The sequence below is a fragment of the Elephas maximus genome, chromosome 15 (assembly GCF_024166365.1).
Source record: "Elephas maximus indicus isolate mEleMax1 chromosome 15, mEleMax1 primary haplotype, whole genome shotgun sequence".
Lineage (NCBI taxonomy): Eukaryota > Metazoa > Chordata > Mammalia > Proboscidea > Elephantidae > Elephas > Elephas maximus.
The window spans coordinates 19,541,405-19,561,958 of NC_064833.1; the positions used below are offsets into that span (position 1 = coordinate 19,541,405).

At 38.3% G+C, this 20,554-nt stretch overlaps 1 protein-coding gene across 2 annotated transcripts in view; it reads left to right on the plus strand.

Moving 5' to 3' along the window:
• Positions 1-16,101, plus strand: part of ZHX1 (zinc fingers and homeoboxes 1) — a 29,048-nt gene extending 12,947 nt beyond the window's left edge. Inside the window, exons 3-4 of one of the 2 annotated variants that reach the window (XM_049854033.1) lie at positions 8,814-11,694; positions 12,081-13,793. In XM_049854033.1, the coding sequence (XP_049709990.1) occupies positions 9,052-11,691 (2,640 nt within the window). In that variant the 5' untranslated portion in view covers positions 8,814-9,051 and the 3' untranslated portion in view covers positions 11,692-11,694; positions 12,081-13,793. Of the gene's footprint in view, positions 1-8,813; positions 11,695-12,080; positions 13,794-14,483 lie in introns of those variants that run through there. The other variant, XM_049854032.1, reaches the window with a different exon arrangement.
• The last annotated feature ends 4,453 nt before the right edge of the window (positions 16,102-20,554 follow it).

A 20,554-nucleotide genomic window follows, 5' to 3' on the forward strand; every position in this document is an offset into this window, starting at 1 on the left:
GTAGTCTATATAGTCTTCTAATGATAGTCAATTGTAATTATAAAGAGTAGGATATTAATAATCAAATACTTTGATTAAAGTTAACCGTAACAGTATCTAAATATTTGAACACATCTGTACATAATTGTTTTTATATTTTATTTATCAGATTAATTTTTATAAGAGACATCAGATTATATACTATGCTGTTTGAAATATTTATCTTTATTTTAATTCAATTGATATTTTAGATGATTCCAGAAAGTACTAGGAAAGATTCATTAACTGTTCATGTTGTTTGCTTTCATTTTTAAAAAATTTGATAGCATTCTTACAAGTTGACTTTACCAATGCTGATTTCTATTACCTTTCAAGGTAGTTTTAAAAACTGAATAATTATATCAGTGAATATTTTATATTTAGTTACTTTATTTTATGAATTGGGAAAATAAAGGACCAGTGGGTTTGATCATCCTAATGACAATCTCACTCGGAATCAAGAATAAAATTCTTGTGTTAGACTGAAAGATTCTGATACTCCTCCTTGAAAAAAGCAAGGGAAAACTATTTTCAGCAAAAAAATGACTTTTGATTTATACTCACACACTTTATTAACAAAGGATAGGAGATTCATTACAGCACTAGTTGATGTATCTGTCACTCTCAAGACGTTCCATACCTACCCATACATGCCAGCAGGAGGTAGAAAACCAGGATGTTAGTGTCCTAGAATGAGACCTTTGAAAAGGCATTCCACTTCTCAAACGTGGGGTCAGAGCTTGCCTGGAGAATCTGTCCCGCTTTATCGTCATTAAAGTCTGCTTTCTCAGATGGAAAAAAAACAGGTAGGAAGAAAGGAGTTTCTAGACTTTTAAGCCTTGACAAGCGTTAGAAAAGGGATCTTCCAAAATTAGATGATCTTTGGCCACAGTTTCTTAGATGCTTTCGCTTTTATCATATTTGCTCCTGTCTGTATTCATGTTAATACTTGAATTTTTATTGGCTTGAGACTGTTTTGGGCAATTTTCTTAAGATTTCTGTCTCAGATAGTGATTCTAGTTACCAGTAATTTTTAAAAACATTTTAAGTAGATACAAATTGTGGTTGTCAAATTTCTCATTTACTTTTTTTTTTTTTTAAAGAATTTTACTATTGTATCCAAATATTTTTACATTTTAACTTCGAAAAATGCCCCGTGTATCAAGGTCAAAATGTCTTTTTAATTGAAAAAAAAAAAAAAAACTATCCTCTTGAACACCCTTTGTTTTAATTTGACCCCATTTTTTCTTTGCTCCTGCTATTGTTTTAGATATTCTGCCATTTTGAAAGATTTTTAACTGTTAGTTTGAATACAAGCATAGAAGTAAGTATTTTCAGCTGCCTAAACAGAACTCTGACTCAGAGAGGAAGAAGCGAAACTAAACAGACTCCAGAGTCCTAAGAACTCTCAGTCTGTATATGAACAGCTTGCAAAGGGTTCTCAGTGCGTATATTTTTGCTACCCCAGCAACGGTTTTATTTTGTTGGTGCTAGGTCAAAATTAACATGATCCTGTGGTTATTTGACCCAGCCTTGGTGTAAAAAACAAAGTTGTTGTTGTTGTTGTTTTTCACATAACATCTTACCAAAAAACATGCTTTTGTGACTAAGTAGGGCAACATGCTGTTTGTTATTTGGTAATCATTTAATTTGGAATACAAGAGAACCAAAACATGGAACTTGGGAAATGTGGTGCAGTTATGGCTCTGCTGAACTATACAATTGTTTAGATTTTTTTTTTTTTTAGTACTGAGCATGGAATTTAAAACAATCCACTAACTTTTTATAATTTATCACATTGAAAATTTCTTTTTTAATCTCTTTAAAAATGTGATAGAATCCCATTATAGTTTTCCCATGGAACATGGAAATAATGATTTGAAGTTTTGAGGATTTTTAATGTTTTCATGACTAAGGAAATTTTTATTGCCAAGGATTTTGCTACTGAAAGCAATCTTGAAGTAGAGCAAGTACAGTTGATTATTCTTTATAGTTCCTCTGTAAATGACTGTTTAGTTTAATGAAGTCAGATGTATGTTATAAACAGATATATTTAAAGTTTTATTGTTTTCGGCAAACATTATTGGAGCCCTGTTAAGCACTGTGTTAAAACAAACAAACGAGCTGCCCATGTGTTTTAGAGTACAACTGCACGCCACAGGATTTTCACAGCTGTGACCTTTTGGAAGCAAATCGCCAGGGCTTTCTCCTGAGGTGCCTCTGGGTGGTTCAGACCGCCCACCTTTCAGTTAGTAGGCAAGCCCTAAGCTGTTTATGCCACCCAGGGACTCCAGACACTGTGTTAGACCTAGGAATATAGTGGAGAGTTGAACAGATATTCTTTCTTGCCATGTAAGAACTGCTATAAGAACTGCCCCACATTTTTAGACCATGATGCAATAAATTTTGCTTTTATTAAATGTTTTCTGTAGAGCAACTTTGTTGTAATTATTTTGATGAGTTTAGAATTATGAATTGATTTAAATATGCAGATCCACCCATGGAAATTGGCTTGACCTTACAAGTACACCCTAGGGATTATGGGTGATATTGAGGGCTCAGAGCGTGGGATAGCAGCTCTACAGAATATTGGTAATATACATGAGTGCGCTCCACACTGAGGGATTCCAGCTCCCCCTGGAAAAACCTTTGTGTAGCCCATGTTTTTGCTTTAAGAAATAGAAAGGAAACTTTGTTTCCAGCTTGAGACAAAGATGATGGAAATATTTTAGTCTATTCCCAGTTTTTAGGCCTTGAACTATTGTTTGTTTCATAGTAAAGCAATGCTATAACAATATTAAAGACAGTTTACAAATACCACACATAAAAATTTCACCCATAATCTCATGTGAAAGTTTCATTTTTTAATATTCATATCTATTTGCATATATATTTTCCCATTGTTATAATTATATGAAAAATTTTATTCAGATTTTTTTATTTAATGGTAAATTGGATATTTTTCCATATTCCTTACTTTTTTTGATTATCATTTCTAGTGGCAGTATAACAATAAATTGATTTGATCAATTATTTATTAAACATATTTCTCTGATGAAAGATGAACTGAAAACCATTTTAAAAGTAATTATATTTACAGCACTAGATGCATTTAAAGCATACTTTTTCCTTTGTTGTCAAACATAAGCTTAATTGTATTTTAATTGCAAAGCCATCTAGCTGCTCAGTTGTGCGACTGACCTCTACCCCCTTTTTCACAGATAAATAGTACAAGGTTCTCCAAATTGATTTTTAGCTGTTTTTATTGACCTTCAAATAGAGGATGAGATGCCTGTCTGCTAGTAGTGATTTCTTTAAAGCAATTTTCCTGTTCCAGCCCCATTGTACTTTAATGACAAAAGTTGATGAGTTGGAACCATACCAGAGAAGTTCTTGTTCAGTATATTTACTCTTCTACTTTCTCATTCAATTTGTATGCCTTGTGAGCTGATTAAATTGCTTAAAAAAAAAGGAGTTGTATGATACTAGGAGTCCCTGGGTATTAAACACTAGACTAGGAACTGAACGGTTGGTGGTTGAACCCACCCAGAGGCACCTCGGAAGAAAAGCCTGGCAATCTGCTTCCAAAAGGTCACAGACATGAAAACCCTATGGAGTGCAGTTTGCAACACATGAGGTTGGAATTGACTCAATAACAGCTTTTTTTTTTTTTTTTGGTATTTTTTCCTTTCCCCAAAAGAATTTTCCAGGGACTGGAAAATAACATTAATTAAGCACGGTCGTAGTTATCTTGTGCTGCTATAACAGAAATACCATAAATGAGCGGCTTTAACAAACAGCTATTTATTTTCTCATAGTTTAGGAGGCTGGAAGTCTGAATTCAGGGTGCCAGTTCTAGGGGAAGGTTCTGGAGGAAGGTTCTTGTCTCGGAGCTTCTGCTCCTGGGCAGTCCTCATGTGGCTTGGCATCTCTCTTCCTCTTCTCTGCTTACTTGTTTGCTTGTTTAATCTCTTTTATGTCTCAGAAGAGATTGACTCAAGACACACCTTACGCTAAGCCTGTCTCGTTAACGTAACAAAGGCAACCCGTTTCTTAATGGGATTATACCCACAGGCATAGAGGTTGGGATTTACAGTACGTATTTTGGGGGGGGGACGCAGTTCAATCCATAACTAGCACCTCCTGTGTACCAGAGTAGATGAAGCCTCTAAGGTAGATGCTATTGTTCCTACTTCCTCTTCCTCTAGGGAAGCCCATTCTGCTTCTTTTCTAGAAGCCTCTTGTAACCTGCTCGTATAGTTCCTGGTACTTCCTCTCTCATAGTGATATCGTAGTTATTCTAAGCCATTGTTTCCTGCCTGTTAACCTGCTAGACTGCTAGTACCTGACAGACCAGAGACAGCGTGATGTCCCCGGTGCCTAACATGGTTCCTGGCACATGGTTGACATTCAACAAATATTGAATGAATGTGATGAATCGAAGAATCTTGGTTTTATGGATGATAAAACTGGGATTGAAATTGAACAACTTCTTCAGTCACCTACTACTAAGTGGCAGAAGTGACTCTAGCACCTGTGGTTTTACCCTGCATCACATGCCTCTATATATGGAATCCTCTGGGCCTGGCTCCCTTCTTCCATAAAAATGGGACAATTGTACTAGGTCCTAGTTTCCTCCAAAATTCTGACTTTATCGTTAGAATCCTGAGGATGCCTTTGTTTGCTTTTTGATCTGGCTTTAGACTTTGCCTATTTTACTAGAATTGAGTCTTTGCACCAAGTCTTGAGGCTCTTTGGAAATTCTCAGTCTCCTTTTAGAAATATGTTAAATAATACACTGATTCCAATTTTATTAGAGAAATCGTGGAGAGCCTGAGGGTAGGTTGTGATGAGCAAACAGTTTTAGGAGCAAAGAGGGCAGGGTGTTTCTCAGGTCTAGGTGGTTAGATACAAATGTGACCAGAAGACGAAGCAGTCTAAAATATCCAAGGTAATCAGATTTTTAGACTTTCGCATTGCCGAAGTTAAGACTTTTTTTTTTTTTTAATAAGAGCTTCTCTTTTAGCTAGCTTTTTTAATTACATTGTCAAGACCAATATACTTTTAAAAGAAAAACACAACTTTGGGTATACAGCTCTAGATTGTAATAAAATGTATAAATATTTTGTTGTTTTCATGACTTCAGCAAAAAATGTTTAAGCTTTTCAAGTTTGTCTATATCTGTTGAAATTCTTTTTGACAGCTCTGAGTTAGTGAGCTAGTAGGAAGAGAAGTAACAGTAATAACTTGCTAGCATATTCCTATTTTTATTCTAGATAAAATTCAAAAATAGGAAGTTTAACCTGGAGGGCTATGGAGCCAGAATATTAAAGGGACCGTATTCTCTTCTGTGTCTGTTACGACTGCTGGCTACTCTGCTCTACCCCTGAGTGCCCCAGGCTGCCTTCTACAGTGAAACAAACTGAAAGGACACATTAACTTCACTCTAGATTGGTTTTCAAATTTCATGGCTCAGCAGTGGCAACTGAGAAGGGTTTTTGATGAAACTGATATGTTGTCTTGAAAGTGTTTAAATTTTTAAGACAAAGGCTTTTAGACACATCCTGGAACCCCTGGGAGGTGGAAGTAGGGACTGTGGAGGGCATGGGATGGGGTCAGAGGGTGGTTGAGCCTCTAGGCACCTATAACCAGACAGCTACTCTTCTACCTGTTTTATGCTGGGATCTCTCATAGAATTTTTGTTTGTTTGTCTCTCAGAGAATTTTGTTTGGAGGAGTCCTACTGCTTAAAACAAAAACAGTTTGAAAGACACCACTTTACGGAAAGGTACTTTGAGAAAAAAATCCTTATCTTTGACTTCTAGTTATTAGTATGCCCCAATTAAATATAGTCTCTCAGATTCCAGGAAAACAACAGTCACAAAAAAACTTTTTCTTGCCTTTCAATAATTCTCTTTACTGCCCAACATGTGGGAGCTGCTCATTTGTTATTCTTCTACTTATTTAAAGCTGTCTGGGGATTTGACGTTTCTAATGGCAAATAGTGATCAAACAGCTATATTGACATTTGAAAAAATAGTACTGACCTCTGTTTAATTGATTAGGAGAGCTGGTATTAACTTAGTTTAAAACACTTAATTAGGAAATAGTTTTAAATTTCTTTATAATCTCTTAGAAATCAAAGAACTTTCCTAGAAAAAAAAGCATGACACCTTTGAGAGTAGGGCATTTGGACCACTAATACTCCTGTTATTACAAAGTTGATGCTCTTACATTTATACAGGGAAAAACCTGTGAAAGCTGGAACCTGTGTGAGGTTAAAAAAAACCTGTCAGAGAAGGAAAACTCAAATATTTTCCACTAATAGAGAGCCACAGAAAAGTGGTGACTGCACCCTGTCAAAGGTGGAAAACTTGCAAAACCTGGAAGAACTAAGGCAGTCCCGAAGAGTTTCAGCTCTCACAGGTTTCACTGTAATATGGAGAATAAGAGAACAAGGAACATTTAGTTCAACTTTCTGTCTACTACTTGAACCCATCAAATGGGTGCGCAGTCTGAATTTGAGTAATTCCAGTGAGGAGGAGCTGCCCAAAGGCAGGGCATTCTCTCTTTGGACACCTCTGTTTTCCTTAAAATGTTTCTCCCCTTTTTGAGCCAGTGTCTCTCTTCGTAGAGTCCTTCCTGGTTTTACTTTACGATCTCAATTATCGTTTCTACAGGGTTCCATTGAAGCAACCTTTTTTCCTGCTGAATTCAGATAGGACGAAGACAACGCCAATAAATGAAAATAGCTCTAATTTGTGACAGAGCAAGTGAGACCACTTATTCATTTAGTTCATTTTCATTTGGTCTAGACTTCATTGGTACACAGACTTTAATTGATTTAGCATGATATTTTTATTGGAAATATTTTAGGGAGAAAACTTAATAAAATATATATGCGTGAACACAGTGAACTTTTTTTGATGATTTGAGGTCATTATTGTGCATTTCAGCTACCGTTCTCTATGTTGAAGTCCTCAGGACATGTTGAGTTTTGTTGGACTGTTTTCCTATCCACTTTAGTTCAATTTAATACACCTACTCCTCACTTATCGACTGTTTCGTTACCTGACATTTCACTTTAAAACAATAGTAAAAAACCTGCTGACTATTTTGCACATTAACAATATACATCTGACAGTAACTCACACCAAGGTACAAGGTGAGAGTAATGCTGGCTGTGATGGTTAAGGTTAGGTGTCAACTTGGCTGCACCATGATTCTTAGTGGTTTGGCAGTTATGTAATGAGGTAATTTGGCAATTATGTAATGACATAATTTAATGGCTATGTAATGATGTAGTCATCCTCCATTTTGTGATCTGATGTAGTCATCCCCTGATCATCATGCTGACCACATTTGCATAACGCCGATTTTCACATAAGGACCTGGTCTTTGGAACCTAATCATGTGGATAAGTGAGGAGTGGGTGTTTATAGTGAGTACTTACTGTCAGCCGCCTTTGTATGCAAAGGGGATATAAAAATGAATGATAAGTCTGCCAAAATAGTTCAACTGGGAGAGCTTTAGACTGAACATCTAAAAGTCCCTGGTTTGATCTGGAGTTTTGGTAGCCTTGTTATATCCCAATAAAATCTGTTGCCATTGAGTTGATTCCAACTCATAGTGACCTTATAGGACAGAGTAGAACTGCCCCGTAGGGTTTCCAAGGAGCGGCTGGTGAGGTTGAAGTGCCGATCTTTTTGTTAGCAGCTGTGCTTTTAACAGCTATACCACCAAGGCTCCTATCCCAACAAAGCTATTACTAAAAAAAAAAAACAGAGAGAGAGACACAATGCCTATAATAGGGAGATGTGGATCATGAATATGGGATATGGATGGGGGGGCAGAAATGTAACATTACTCTGTTACAATATGGTAATTGTTAGAATAGAAAAGAAATAGGGGAGTAGATAGGGTCAGGTTAAAGAGAAAGGTGATCTGTAGGGCAGAGGGAGAGTTCGTCAAGTGCACAAACCATGGAAGAATGCCCTAGCGTGAAGAATGGCCTGAGCATAGGTCCAAAAATGTGTTGCGTGTACCTGGAAGACCAAACACTTTTAGTGTGCATCCAACATAAGGAAACTGGAGTAAGGAAAGAGAGATGGCAGGAGACGAGGCAGGAAAGTGAGGTTGGAGCCAGGTTGCGAAGGAATTACAGGTGCCTTTTTTAAGGAGTTGGGATTTTATTCTTTTAGCACTGGGGACTCATCATAAACTTTTAAGTAAGGAGAATGATATGATTAGATGTGTTTTATAAATTCTGGTAGTATTAAGTAGAGAATGATTAAGAATAATGTGTCTGAAATTTTGATCCTTCTAACCCATCTGTGCTATTTTTGCCATACTTGAGCATGCTTTTGGAACTGATGAGCTAAATCGATAAGAAGAGGAGGATATAAGTGATGGATTGAATTTCTTATACACTTAATGCCCGTAGTTTTGGAGTATCTGTGATTGATTTCTATAGTTTTTAAAGTTTTCACCTTGTTATCAGATTGTCATTTCACATTGATAATAGTGTACCCCTTCCCTTCTGATATCTAGCTGCTAAAAGATACAAATAAACAAGCCTGGGGGCTGAGCCATGAGTACGGTACATGACCTTCAGTGAGTCAGCTTGGAGACATCTGTTTTGATCCTTTGAAGATGTTTTTTTCCCAGTTCTTGTCTTAGTCTAGATCTATATAACTGAGCTGTCCAACAACTTTCTATAAGTGAAGTGTAACTAATTTGTTCCAAAGATCATAGTCACTCATCGTAAAACATTTTTTAAAATTTATTTTGATGTAGGTGATTGGAGTTTCGCTTCAACAATTTCAGCAGTTCAGCAGTATTTTATCTGCCGACAGTAAGCTCTTTACTTGATTGCACCATGAAAAAGCTGCTAATGAGACTTGTCAAGCACAAAAATGGACTTGAAGGACCAAAAGCCATTGTTTTCAAATGAAGAATACTGTTCTTCAGACAGGACAGTTCTAAGCCTCAATGCTTTTTAACCACCACTGAGATTTCTTCCCACAACATCAGCATGGCAAGCAGGCGAAAATCCACGACACCCTGCATGGTCCTTGCCAGTGAACAGGACCCAGACCTTGAGTTGACAGCAGGTTTGGGCGAAGGCCCTCCTGTTCTAACGCCTGTAGAAAACACCAGAGCAGAGAGCCTGTCCAGTGATGAGGACGCTCGTGAGTCTGTGCATTCCGACAATCAGCAACACAAAGTAGAAGGCGGCTATGAATGTAAATATTGTACGTTTCAAACTCCAGACCTGAATATGTTTACTTTCCACGTGGACTCAGAACATCCCCATGTTGTGCTAAATTCCTCCTACGTTTGTGTCGAATGCAATTTCCTTACCAAAAGGTATGATGCACTTTCTGAGCATAATCTGAAGTATCACCCGGGAGAAGAGAATTTTAAGTTGACTATGGTGAAACGTAATAACCAGACAATCTTTGAGCAAACAGTAAACGACCTGACTTTCGATGGTAGTTTTGTTAAAGAGGAGAATTCAGAGCAAGCGGAATCTACGGACGTTTCTTCCTCAGGAATATCTATCAGCAAAACCCCTATCATGAAAATGATGAAGAGTAAAGCAGAGAACAAACGAATTACAGTTCATCATAACTCAGTTGAAGACGTTCCTGAAGAGAAAGAGAATGAAATCAAACCGGACCATGAAGAAATTGTAGAAAATCCAAGTTCTTCAGCCTCTGAATCGAATACCACTACTTCCATTATAAACAGACTACATCCAAGTACTGCCAGCACAGTAGTGACCCCAGCCGCAGTTCTTCCCGGCTTAGCACAGGTGATAACTGCCATGTCAGCTCAGCAGAATTCTAACTTGATTCCCAAAGTCTTAATCCCTGTTAACAGCATTCCTACCTACAATGCTGCGCTGGATAACAACCCCCTTTTGCTTAACACCTACAACAAATTCCCATATCCAACAATGTCAGAAATTACAGTTCTTTCTGCTCAAGCAAAATATACAGAGGAGCAGATCAAGATATGGTTTTCGGCCCAACGTCTCAAACATGGTGTTAGTTGGACTCCGGAAGAGGTAGAGGAGGCAAGAAGAAAACAATTCAACGGAACAGTACATACTGTACCTCAGACCATAACCGTTATCCCTACACACATTTCCACAGCAAGTAATGGTTTACCATCCATTTTACAGACATGCCAAATAGTTGGTCAGCCAGGTCTGGTTCTCACACAGGTAGCTGGAACAAATACCTTGCCAGTAACAGCACCGATAGCCTTGACGGTGGCAGGAGTTCCAAATCAAACAAACGCACAGAAAAGTCAGGTACCTGCTACTCAGCCTGTTGTAGAGACAAAGCCAGCAGCAGCAGCAGCAGCAGCAGCAGCAGCAGCAGTTACAACTTCTCAGCTTGTCAAACATGAAACTGCATTGGCAAACCCTGACTCGTTTGGCATTCGGGCAAAAAAGACTAAAGAGCAGCTGGCAGAATTAAAAGTCAGCTACCTTAAAAATCAGTTTCCCCATGACTCAGAAATTATCAGACTTATGAAAATCACAGGCCTGACTAAAGGAGAGATTAAAAAGTGGTTTAGTGACACCAGGTACAACCAGAGAAATTCAAAGAGTAATCAGTGCTTGCATCTCAACAATGATTCCTTGACCACCATTATTATAGACTCCAGTGATGAAACCACAGAATCGCCAACTGGTGTTATTTCACAGCCAAAACAGTCCTGGAATTCTATTCCTGACTTTCCTCCACAAAAGTTTAAAGAGAAAACTGCAGAGCAGCTTCGGGCCCTTCAGGCAAGTTTTCTCAACAGCTCCGTGCTTACAGATGAAGAATTAAATAGGTTAAGAGCGCAAACCAAACTTACCAGAAGAGAAATTGATACCTGGTTTACAGAGAGGAATAAATCAAAAGCTTTAAAGGAAGAGAAAATGGAAATGGATGAAAGTAATGCAAGTAGTTCCAAAGAAGAAGCTGGAGAAACGTCTCCTGGAGATGAATCTGCTGCCCCTAAATCAGTGAGTACAGGCAAGATGTGCAAAAAATCACCTGAGCAGCTGCACATGCTTAAAAGTGCGTTCGTCCGAACGCAGTGGCCATCACCAGAAGAGTACGACAAGTTGGCCAAAGAAAGCGGGCTTGCTAGATCAGACATAGTTAGTTGGTTTGGGGACACCCGTTACGCTTGGAAAAATGGAAACTTGAAATGGTACTACTACTATCAGAGCGCCAACGCGAGTGGTATGAATGGTCTGTCTTCCCTTAGGAAAAGAGGGCGAGGGAGACCCAAAGGCAGGGGGCGAGGCAGATCGCGTGGACGGCCTCGAGGAAACAGAAGGTTGAACAACTGGGACAGGGGGCTGTCACTTATAAAATTTAAAACTGGAACTGCAATACTTAAGGATTATTACCTGAAGCACAAATTTCTGAATGAACAAGACCTTGATGAACTTGTTAACAGATCACATATGGGCTATGAGCAGGTCCGAGAGTGGTTTGCAGAAAGACAGCGAAGATCCGAGTTAGGCATAGAATTATTTGAAGAAAATGAGGAGGAGGATGAAATAATTGATGATCAGGAAGAAGAGGAAGAAGAGACAGATGACAGTGATACTTGGGAGCCTCCACGGCACGTGAAGCGGAAGCTTTCTAAATCAGATGACTGAAATGTAAGTTTTTAACCTGAGCCTGTATTAACTGGCCATTTACGTTCAGAAGAGTCACCTGGTATTAGTCATCTTCACTTTTGATAATTTTTTCTAAAATAGCTTTTCCTTTACCTAATAAGAGGACTAGGTGCCACTAGGATTGCCAACAAATCTATGATTGTCATATGTAGTTTGATTATTATGTTTTTTTAATATAGAGTTTAATGTTGGTTTAATTATTTTTCACATGAAATGTGTTTTATTTTGTTCTAAGGGAAAGTTACCCTTTCTCTAAGAAGGGAGACTGGTATGGAGAGGGGCGGGACTCCGAAACAAAAACTAGAGGTTACTAAATGTATTTCTTGCAACCTTCCCTTTACTAAAGCTTCATTTTTTGCCTATTTAAGGAAAGAATTCAAAAACGAAAACTAAAAAGAAGGGGAAAAGTATACCGAAGGAAAGACTTACCACAGGGGTGAGGATTGCTCAGTTTTAGGAAACTAGGTGAAAATGGGTATCTTTTTATTTCCTCATTGTTGTATTTCAGGATTTACTAAACCTTAAATGTTTGCTTCCCTGCCCCTCACAGTGTTACCACATTTTCAACTACAGTTTAAAATTCTTTATGTATTAAAATTATTTGATATTTTTCTATTGAAAGCCAGAGGTCTGTTCTAAGCCATATATAAATTCATGTTTGCTTAGGTGGCATCTGCTTTTTGAAAACTGTGATATAAATTATTTCTATCTTAGAGATCGAATGCTGCAATTAAAAGGTAAATAACAGATTTGATATTAAATTAGTGCAGTTGCCTAAAATATCCTTTCACTCTTTGATATAAAACAAACTGCTACCAGCAGAAACACTACATTTGGTTAACAGTATATGTCTGTTTAAAAATGGAAGTAAATGTGCTTTAAATTTGAAAGGTCTTGGCATGTGCCTTAAATCTTAATTCTTCTATAGATTGGATTAATTAAAATTACACTGAAGTTACAAATCAGATACCTGATTTGGAATAGGGCCTTGAATTCTTTTGTGTGTGTGTGTTTTAGGTGAAAGTTCACAGCACAAATTAGCTTCTCATTCAAAAACTTGTACACAAATTGTTTTGTAACACTGATTGCAAAGGACCTTCAATTCTTAATACTTTTGGAATTCAGTGGCACAGATCTATTTTCTTCTACTGTGTACACTTTTTGAAACAATGCTGTTGTCATGAAATATCTGTGTCACTCAGTAGTCCTATATGCATCTTGCTCTTGGAAATTCCTGCAGTGTTCTCAGCAGCGAGGGAGCAAACTAGGCAGAGGCCGTCTGATTATTTGTTTACATATGAGCATATTATTTCCTTAGCTTTTTGCACCGCTACCCTGTGCTCTTTTATCCTATGCACTATTTCCTTGACTCCCTCATGTCTTCTTTGCTGATTTTATTTATTTTATCTTATTTAACAAATACTTACAGAGAGCTTAATATGTGCCAGGCACTATTCTTATTGCTCAACAATCCTTCCCCAGGTTTTTTTGTTTTTGTTTTTAATTAACTTTTTTTTTTTTTCCGGTAGAAAAACAGATGAAACTAAAAATGTACCTATTTTAATAAGTAGTGCGGATCTCATTCCAGGGTATAGATCATAACGTAATCATTGTAAGTCACAAGAAGTTAGCAGTTTTGTGAAGCTTAATCCCAAAGAGAGAAGCCCTGCATTTGCTAATGTCAGAAATCTTCAGGACAGCTTTCTTCTGACCTAGATGCATGAAATATTTTTAACAGGCATTTTTTTTTTTTATTTCTAAATACAAGAATGTGCACTCAGCTAAGATTAAATCAACAAACTTGTTGCTGTAGTGAATTTTTGTTGTTATTGTATAATCTCTGCAGTGATTTTGTAGGGAGTTGCATTCTAAAAATAATGTGAACCTTTTTTATGGTTTTGTTTGACAGTACTTTATGTATGGATAAATCTTGTATTATATATTAATATTGTAATGGGTATTATGGTCAGAAAATTCACAGGAAGCTGCAGTTTTCATAACTCGATCATCAATGTAATGCATGCAATTTGTGGCATGCCTTGGTTTTATAAATATGCAAAAATAAAAAATTATAAGACACATTAACACAAGTTACCATTGGCTTAATAATTTTTCATCTTATAAAAGGATTCACCATAGGTTTCCTCTAAATAGTTATTTGTTCATTTAAGTATGGTTCAATTTACAAAAAACAAAACAAAATGTAAAAACCTAAAACCTTTCCAAAATAGTTATTATAGAAATTGAGATACATGTATCTTTTTGCACATGCCTGCCTTGTTATAGAAATAGAAAAAAAAACAAGATTTCATAGTCTGTGTCTTACATACACTGACAATGAAATATGTACTTCTACTGATTTTTTTTCTAAATTATTACATAAAGTGACAAATGTCTGTAAGCAAAGCCGGTGTGTTGTTGTTGGGTGCTATCAAATTGGTTCCAACTCATAGCGACCCCTGTATACAACAGAACAAAACACTGGCCGGTCCTGCGCCATCCTCATAAGTGTTGCTGTGCTGGAGCCCGTCTTTGCAGCCACTGTGTCAGTCCATCCTGTCGAGGGGATGGGCAGGACACACGTATAAGAGTTCAAACAGTCTAATGCATTACATGAGATGTATGCGGCAAGCAATCTCAGTGTTAATAAGAAAGTATAGAGGATGTATTTTCATGGCTAGTTTATATCTTTTTTTTGTTTCTAAAAGTGGTAAAAATGCAAGTATGGCTTTCTTCAAAATGTCAGTTTTTATGATGTGTTTCTTTTATAGCTGCCTAAAGCATTGAAGGAGAATCAGTTCTTCAGCTCAAGATGTCTGAGTTACTGTGAATGGGCCCAATCTTTGATGAAACTGAAAACGTTTTGGGGCATACACACTCAAACAAAATAGGATTCGGTACCCGAAAGAAACGGAACTTAATGTATTTTGTGCCAAAGTTAAACTACTGCAGCTGGCGGAAGTTCTGCGATGTAAATAGAACACTAATTACAAAAACACCTTGTAAAATTTTGAATTTTAATACAGCACATTTTTATTCTGATATGATGAAGACATTTGGATTCTTAGACTTTCTGGAGGGATTTAATGACCACTAGAGCTTGTGCTCTTGTGTTTTGTCCAGCTCGATACTGTATGTCTGTAAGATGGGCTCTATTGCCCATGTTCTCTCATATGTGATTAAGCTTATAGCTTTGAGTGACCAAACATTTTACAGAGTAAAAACTGTTAGAAACAGGAAGAAAAAATGGATTTATTTCTATTTTATTTATGAGGCCCCTGCACTAAGATTAAAAGTTGTGTCTGGGCTTATATAATTTCACTGTAAGTGAAAAAACAGCCTATTCACACATTTTGGAACAGCAAGATTTTGTGGTAGCACAGGCCTTTAGTGATCGGCTCTTATATCGAACACTTTCACGGATGCTACTATTGCTACTTATAATACTTCGGTTACTTTTCTCCTTAGAAGCTGAATTTGCTTTTTTATTAAACTAAAGATAATTAATACCGAAGAAGGAAAAGAAACTGGCACATGAATTTGCATAGGGAGAAACTGAAATAAATGTACCAAAAATGTGAAAAAGAATCATATAGTAAATATGTACTTAGTTTTTGTGTTTTGTTTTGTTTAACAATCATGTGGATATTAGAAATGTTTGTACAGGCGTCGGATCAGAATTTTCAAAAATTATCGTTCAGTGAAATTTGTGTAACAATTTCAGTGAATAGAGAAAATTCTGAACTGATCAGGAGTTAAAAGTTAGCTTTTCACTTAGGCCTCGTGGGAGCGTTAACTGTTAACTCTTGCCATGCCAGGAGACTGGGAGTCCTTACTAACTTATTTGTAAAGACTGGTGCTGTTCACTTAGGGTGAGAAGGGCCCTTTCTTTTGTGACTATAGGACCATTTTTCCAAATGTGCTTTCTTCTAGAAAAAATGTTCAGTTTAATTAGCTTTGGATTTTAAAATGTTTTTTCTGAAAGAAGAGATATAGTAGGCTTGGCCAGTTTATTTTATCTAATTTAATGAATAATAAATATTAAGCTCTTGGTTTTTACCTACATGTCTGTCAGCTAATGAAAATGTTAGGAAAAAGCCTTGAATATGCATGCTGCTTTCATTTTTATGAACTTTTTCTTTTTTAACTATAGCTTTATTAGTAATTCCAAAATGCTGCAGTTTAGCAGGTTTCTTCACTCAGCTGGCTTCGTGGGTGGCTTTTTTCATACTACTGTTAACTTTTTTTAAAAAGAAGCAATGTAAAGACTGCAACAACTTAATGCACTAAACTGTTTTTCTTTTACATGTTTAAAACTTCTTAAAGCACTCTGTATTATAATGATTAAATCGCTCCCTTTTTTAAACCATTGCTAATGTGGTCTGAGTTTTGTTTGACAATAATTTTAATGTTTTCAAAATTTGAAATGTCAAGTATTGGAAACGAAGCCTTTGAAAATATATATTGTTTCCGTTTCAATATGTTAACTCTGTATAGCTGTAAATAGCTGTTAGTGATTTTCCCCATCTTTTTTATAGCTTGGCACTTAATTCTGCTCTGATGTTTGCTAGCTTTTAAATATATTCATTTGACAGAGCAAAAGAACCCTCCTCTCCTGGTGGATTGTGTCCTTGAATACAAAATAAAAGTTAGCAGTGATTAGTAGTTTTCAGTGATTTTTTTTTTTCAATTTTATTAACTGAGTCAGTTTTTAAAAACAGCTTAGTGTGCTTAAGCTTATATCCTTTCTTAAAGCCGTCTACATATAATTTAGGTAATTCAATAGAGAGTTTTCACTTGTCTACATTAGGAAGAATATTAATTTCCAGAAATTATAAGTGATTAACATTTCTCTGGGTTCTTAGAATATTTCCAAAAATACCTCAACCTTATGGGGTTCTGAGAGCACGTTGTTGTTGTTAGGTGCTGCCAAGTTATTCTGACTCATAGTGACCCCAGGTAGGACAGAACAAAACACTGCCTGGCCCCAAGCCATCCTCACAATCATTGTTATGCTTAAGCCCATTGTTGCAGCCACTGTGTCAGTGTATCTCCTTGGGGGTCTTCCTCTTTTTCACTGACCTCTACTTTACCAAGCCCGATGCCCTTCTCCAGGGACTGATCCCTCCTGATAACATGTCCAAAGTATGTGAGTTGAAGTCTCGCCATCCTCGCTTCTATGGAGTGTTCTGGCTGTACTTCTTCCAAGACAGATTTGTTTGTTCTTCTGGTAGTTCATGGTATATTCAGTGTTCTTCACCAATGTCGCTTTAAGGACTAGGGTGCTCCTGACCCAAAACATTGTATTTTCAGTCACCACATATACATGCAAAAGCTGGACAATGAACAAGAAAGAAGAAAAGCTGATGCCTTTGAATTGTGGTATTGGTGAAGAAGAGAGCACATTGGGAGGTGCTTTTCCACATTTCACTCTGTGTGTCATTGCCTGTGTACTTTACAATGTGTAAATATTCACATTTCTGAACAATTAGGTGTATTGTGCTTGGTATAGCAGGTGTCTGTGCTCCAGGGGGATCCTCCTGCCCATCCGCTCCCTGTATGACCAGAACACTGGGGATTGCCATTGGTCCCTCTGGCCATCAGTCACTTCTGTTTGGATTCCTGGTTCTGTCTACTGTAGGCTAGTGATATTCAGAGTGTGGTCCCCAGACCAGCAGCAGCAGCATCCCCTGGCAAGTTTTTAGAACGAAAATTAGAGGCCCCACCCCAGGCCTGCTGACACAGAAACTCTGGAGTAGGGCCCAGCAACATGTGCTTTACCAAGCCCTCCAGACGATTCTTGTGCTGGCTAGAGTTTGAAAGCCATTGCCTGAGTGTCTCAGGCAAATGTGTAATGCAAATGAGAGAGATAAAACATTAAAAGTACATAATATGAATGGGAATATCAAATACAAGCTAGTGAAATTAAGCTCACTTTTCTCTAAACTTCTTTTGACTTTACATTCCTCTGAACGTCCTTACTACTTTCTGTCTTTCATTATACTTGTTCATTAAGTCATCAGTATTTTTCACACTTCCTCCAATTGGAGGAAGACTCATTAACAACCTGAGATATGCAGATAACTCAACCTTGCTTACTGAAAGTGAAGAGGACTTGAAGCACTTACTGATGAAAATCAAAGACTACAGCCTACAGTATGGATTACACCTCAACATAAAACAAAAATCCTCACAGCTGGGCAAGTAAGCAACATCATGATAAATGGAGAAAAGACTGAAGTTGTCAAGGATTTCATCTGACTTGGATCTACAATCAATGCCCATAGAAGCAGAGTCAAGAAATCTGCTGCAAAAGACCTCTTTTGAGTGTTAAAAAAGGAAAGATGTGCCCTTGAGGACTAAGGTGCACCTAACCCGAGCCATGGTGTTTTCGGTCACCTCATGTGCACGCAAAAGCTGGGCAATGCATAGGGAAGATGGAAGAAGATTTGACTTCTTTGAATTATGGGGTTGGGGGAGAATATTGAACATATCATGGATTGCCAGAAGAATGAGCAAATCTGTCTTGGAAGAAGTACAGCCATAATGTTCCTTAGTAGCGAGGATGGCGAGACTTTGTCTCACATGCTTTGGGCATGTTATCAGGACGGACCAGTTCCTGGAAAGGGACATCATGCTCGGTAGAGGGTCAGCAAAAAAGAGGAAGATCCTCAATGAGATGGATTGACACAGTGGCTGCAACAATGGGCTCAAGCATAACAAGGATCATGAGGACGGTGCAGGATCGGGCAGTGTTTTGTTCTGTTGTACATGGGGTCGCTGTGAGCTGGAACTGACTCAACAGCACCTAACAACAACACACAGTAGGTGCACAGTTGCTTTGATTGAAAGAATGCATGAATGCGTTTTCTTCTGTTTGTCTTTCCTCCTGTGTTGTCACCTCCGTGGTGGTTGTCTTCTATTGAAACCTCCCTTACTTCCCTCCTGCCGCAGTCAGCAATAACTGCACCCCCCACATCTACCCGACAGGTCTTGTTGATGCCTTTTTTCAGCACTATCACAGCTGGCTCTGTAAGCATCTTCTGTTTCATTACTTAGTGGCACTTTGAAGGCAGAGACCACATTTTTTTCATCTTTTTTGTTTAGCTTATTTGCCAGGTACTAGGTTGACAGTGTTACGTGATTTATCTTAATCCCATGGACATACCGTGAGGTAGATGCTGTTATTACCCCACTGAATAGATGGGGAAACTGAGGCTCCCAGAGGTTAAATAACCTCCTCAATTTCACACACCAGTCATTGTTGGAGGTGTCAAACTGGGACAGTCTCCAGAGCTCTCAACCATTGCCGCTAGTGCCTGGCCAGTCATCCACAAGATAGTTGCGCAATAAATGTTAATCAAATTGAACTGAAAGTCATGGGGTTGGGAGCTAGGGGAGGAAAAAGCAGTGCCAGGCTGGCTGCGCATGTAGCTGGTGTTGGCAGGCTGTGTGTGTCCTTGGGACAACAGCCTGTGATGCTAGAAGGCAATGACTGGAGCAAGAGACATGCACTCTGCAAGCCCTGAAGAGAATGTGTTTGGCTTAAGACTGCTGGCCTGAATAAAAGGGTGTTAGTTTAAACTGAGTTTTGTAGAGGGAAGAAGGGCAGGGGAGGGGAATGGCCAAAACTGAGCTATGTAGTCAGATCATAAGACAAGTGAATGGCAGGGGAAAAAAGTCCATGGGTATCATGCGGTATAATTGCAAGAAGCTCCTAAGATACAAACCTTGGAGTTTTAGGTCATTAGATCATTCATTCATCCAATAAACACATACCGAGTGCAAGACTTGCTCTCTGCCTGTCCACCTGCCTCTGTCTCAGGCCTTCTCACTCACTCTGCCTGTCTCAGGCCCTCTCACTCACTCTGCCTCTGCATGACAGTAAGCTCTCTGATCCCCATTCTTGCCTTGCAACTTTTCCGATGCTCTTCCTCATCCTGCAGCACTTGACCTCTAGATATCCCCGTGGCCAGCTCCTTCTCATTCCAGCTCAGTGCACAGGCCACCTCTTGGGAGGCACCTTTCCTGGTTACCCTACCTAAAGTAGCCTCTTTCTCACACACCACCCTTTCAATTTTCTTTATAACACCATGATCTAAACTGTCCTTGTTCATTTAGTTACTTGTTATTTTTTGTCTCCCCACTAAAACTTAAGTTCCATGAGAGCAGGGATCTTACACCTGTCTCATTCGTCACTATATCCTCCACTCTGAAACAGTGCTTGGCTTACAGCAAATACTCAACAGATTTTAGTTGATGCAATGAATATGCTGTTACGTGCTGTTGAGTCAGTTCTGACTCATAGCGACTCTGTGTACTCATCCATTCAAGAAGCATTCATTGAGCTTCAGTGGGCCAAACCCTATCTGGGGGTGGAGTTTATAAAAGTTTACAACAGCCCACAGTGTGCTAAATGCCACAGTGGATGAACACGTGGCGGAATTATAGGAAAGGGGAAGGAGGGCTGCCTGGAGGAGGTGATGTCTGCCTTGTGATGGGTAACTCAGTCGTCCCAATGAAAAACCAGACATTTATAGATAAAAATCTACAGAAACAGATTTTTATCACAACTCACCCAATTTGAGATGCTTGCAGAATTCCTGTTTACTCCCTAACACTGCCTAACACTTGGCATTTCCTAAGTGCATAATGTGAATTTAGCAGTTGCAGAGTGTAAAATGCTCTTTTCTTTTGTTGGCTTACTTTACTCTTTTAAAATGACATTTTCCTAGGGCCCCTCCGTCAACTGAACCAGTGGTTTGTACTTGGGGTCCCCAGGCCGCAGGTCCTCAATAGGGATAGGGGTGTTTGAGCTGTTTTCATCATTGCCAAAGGCCCA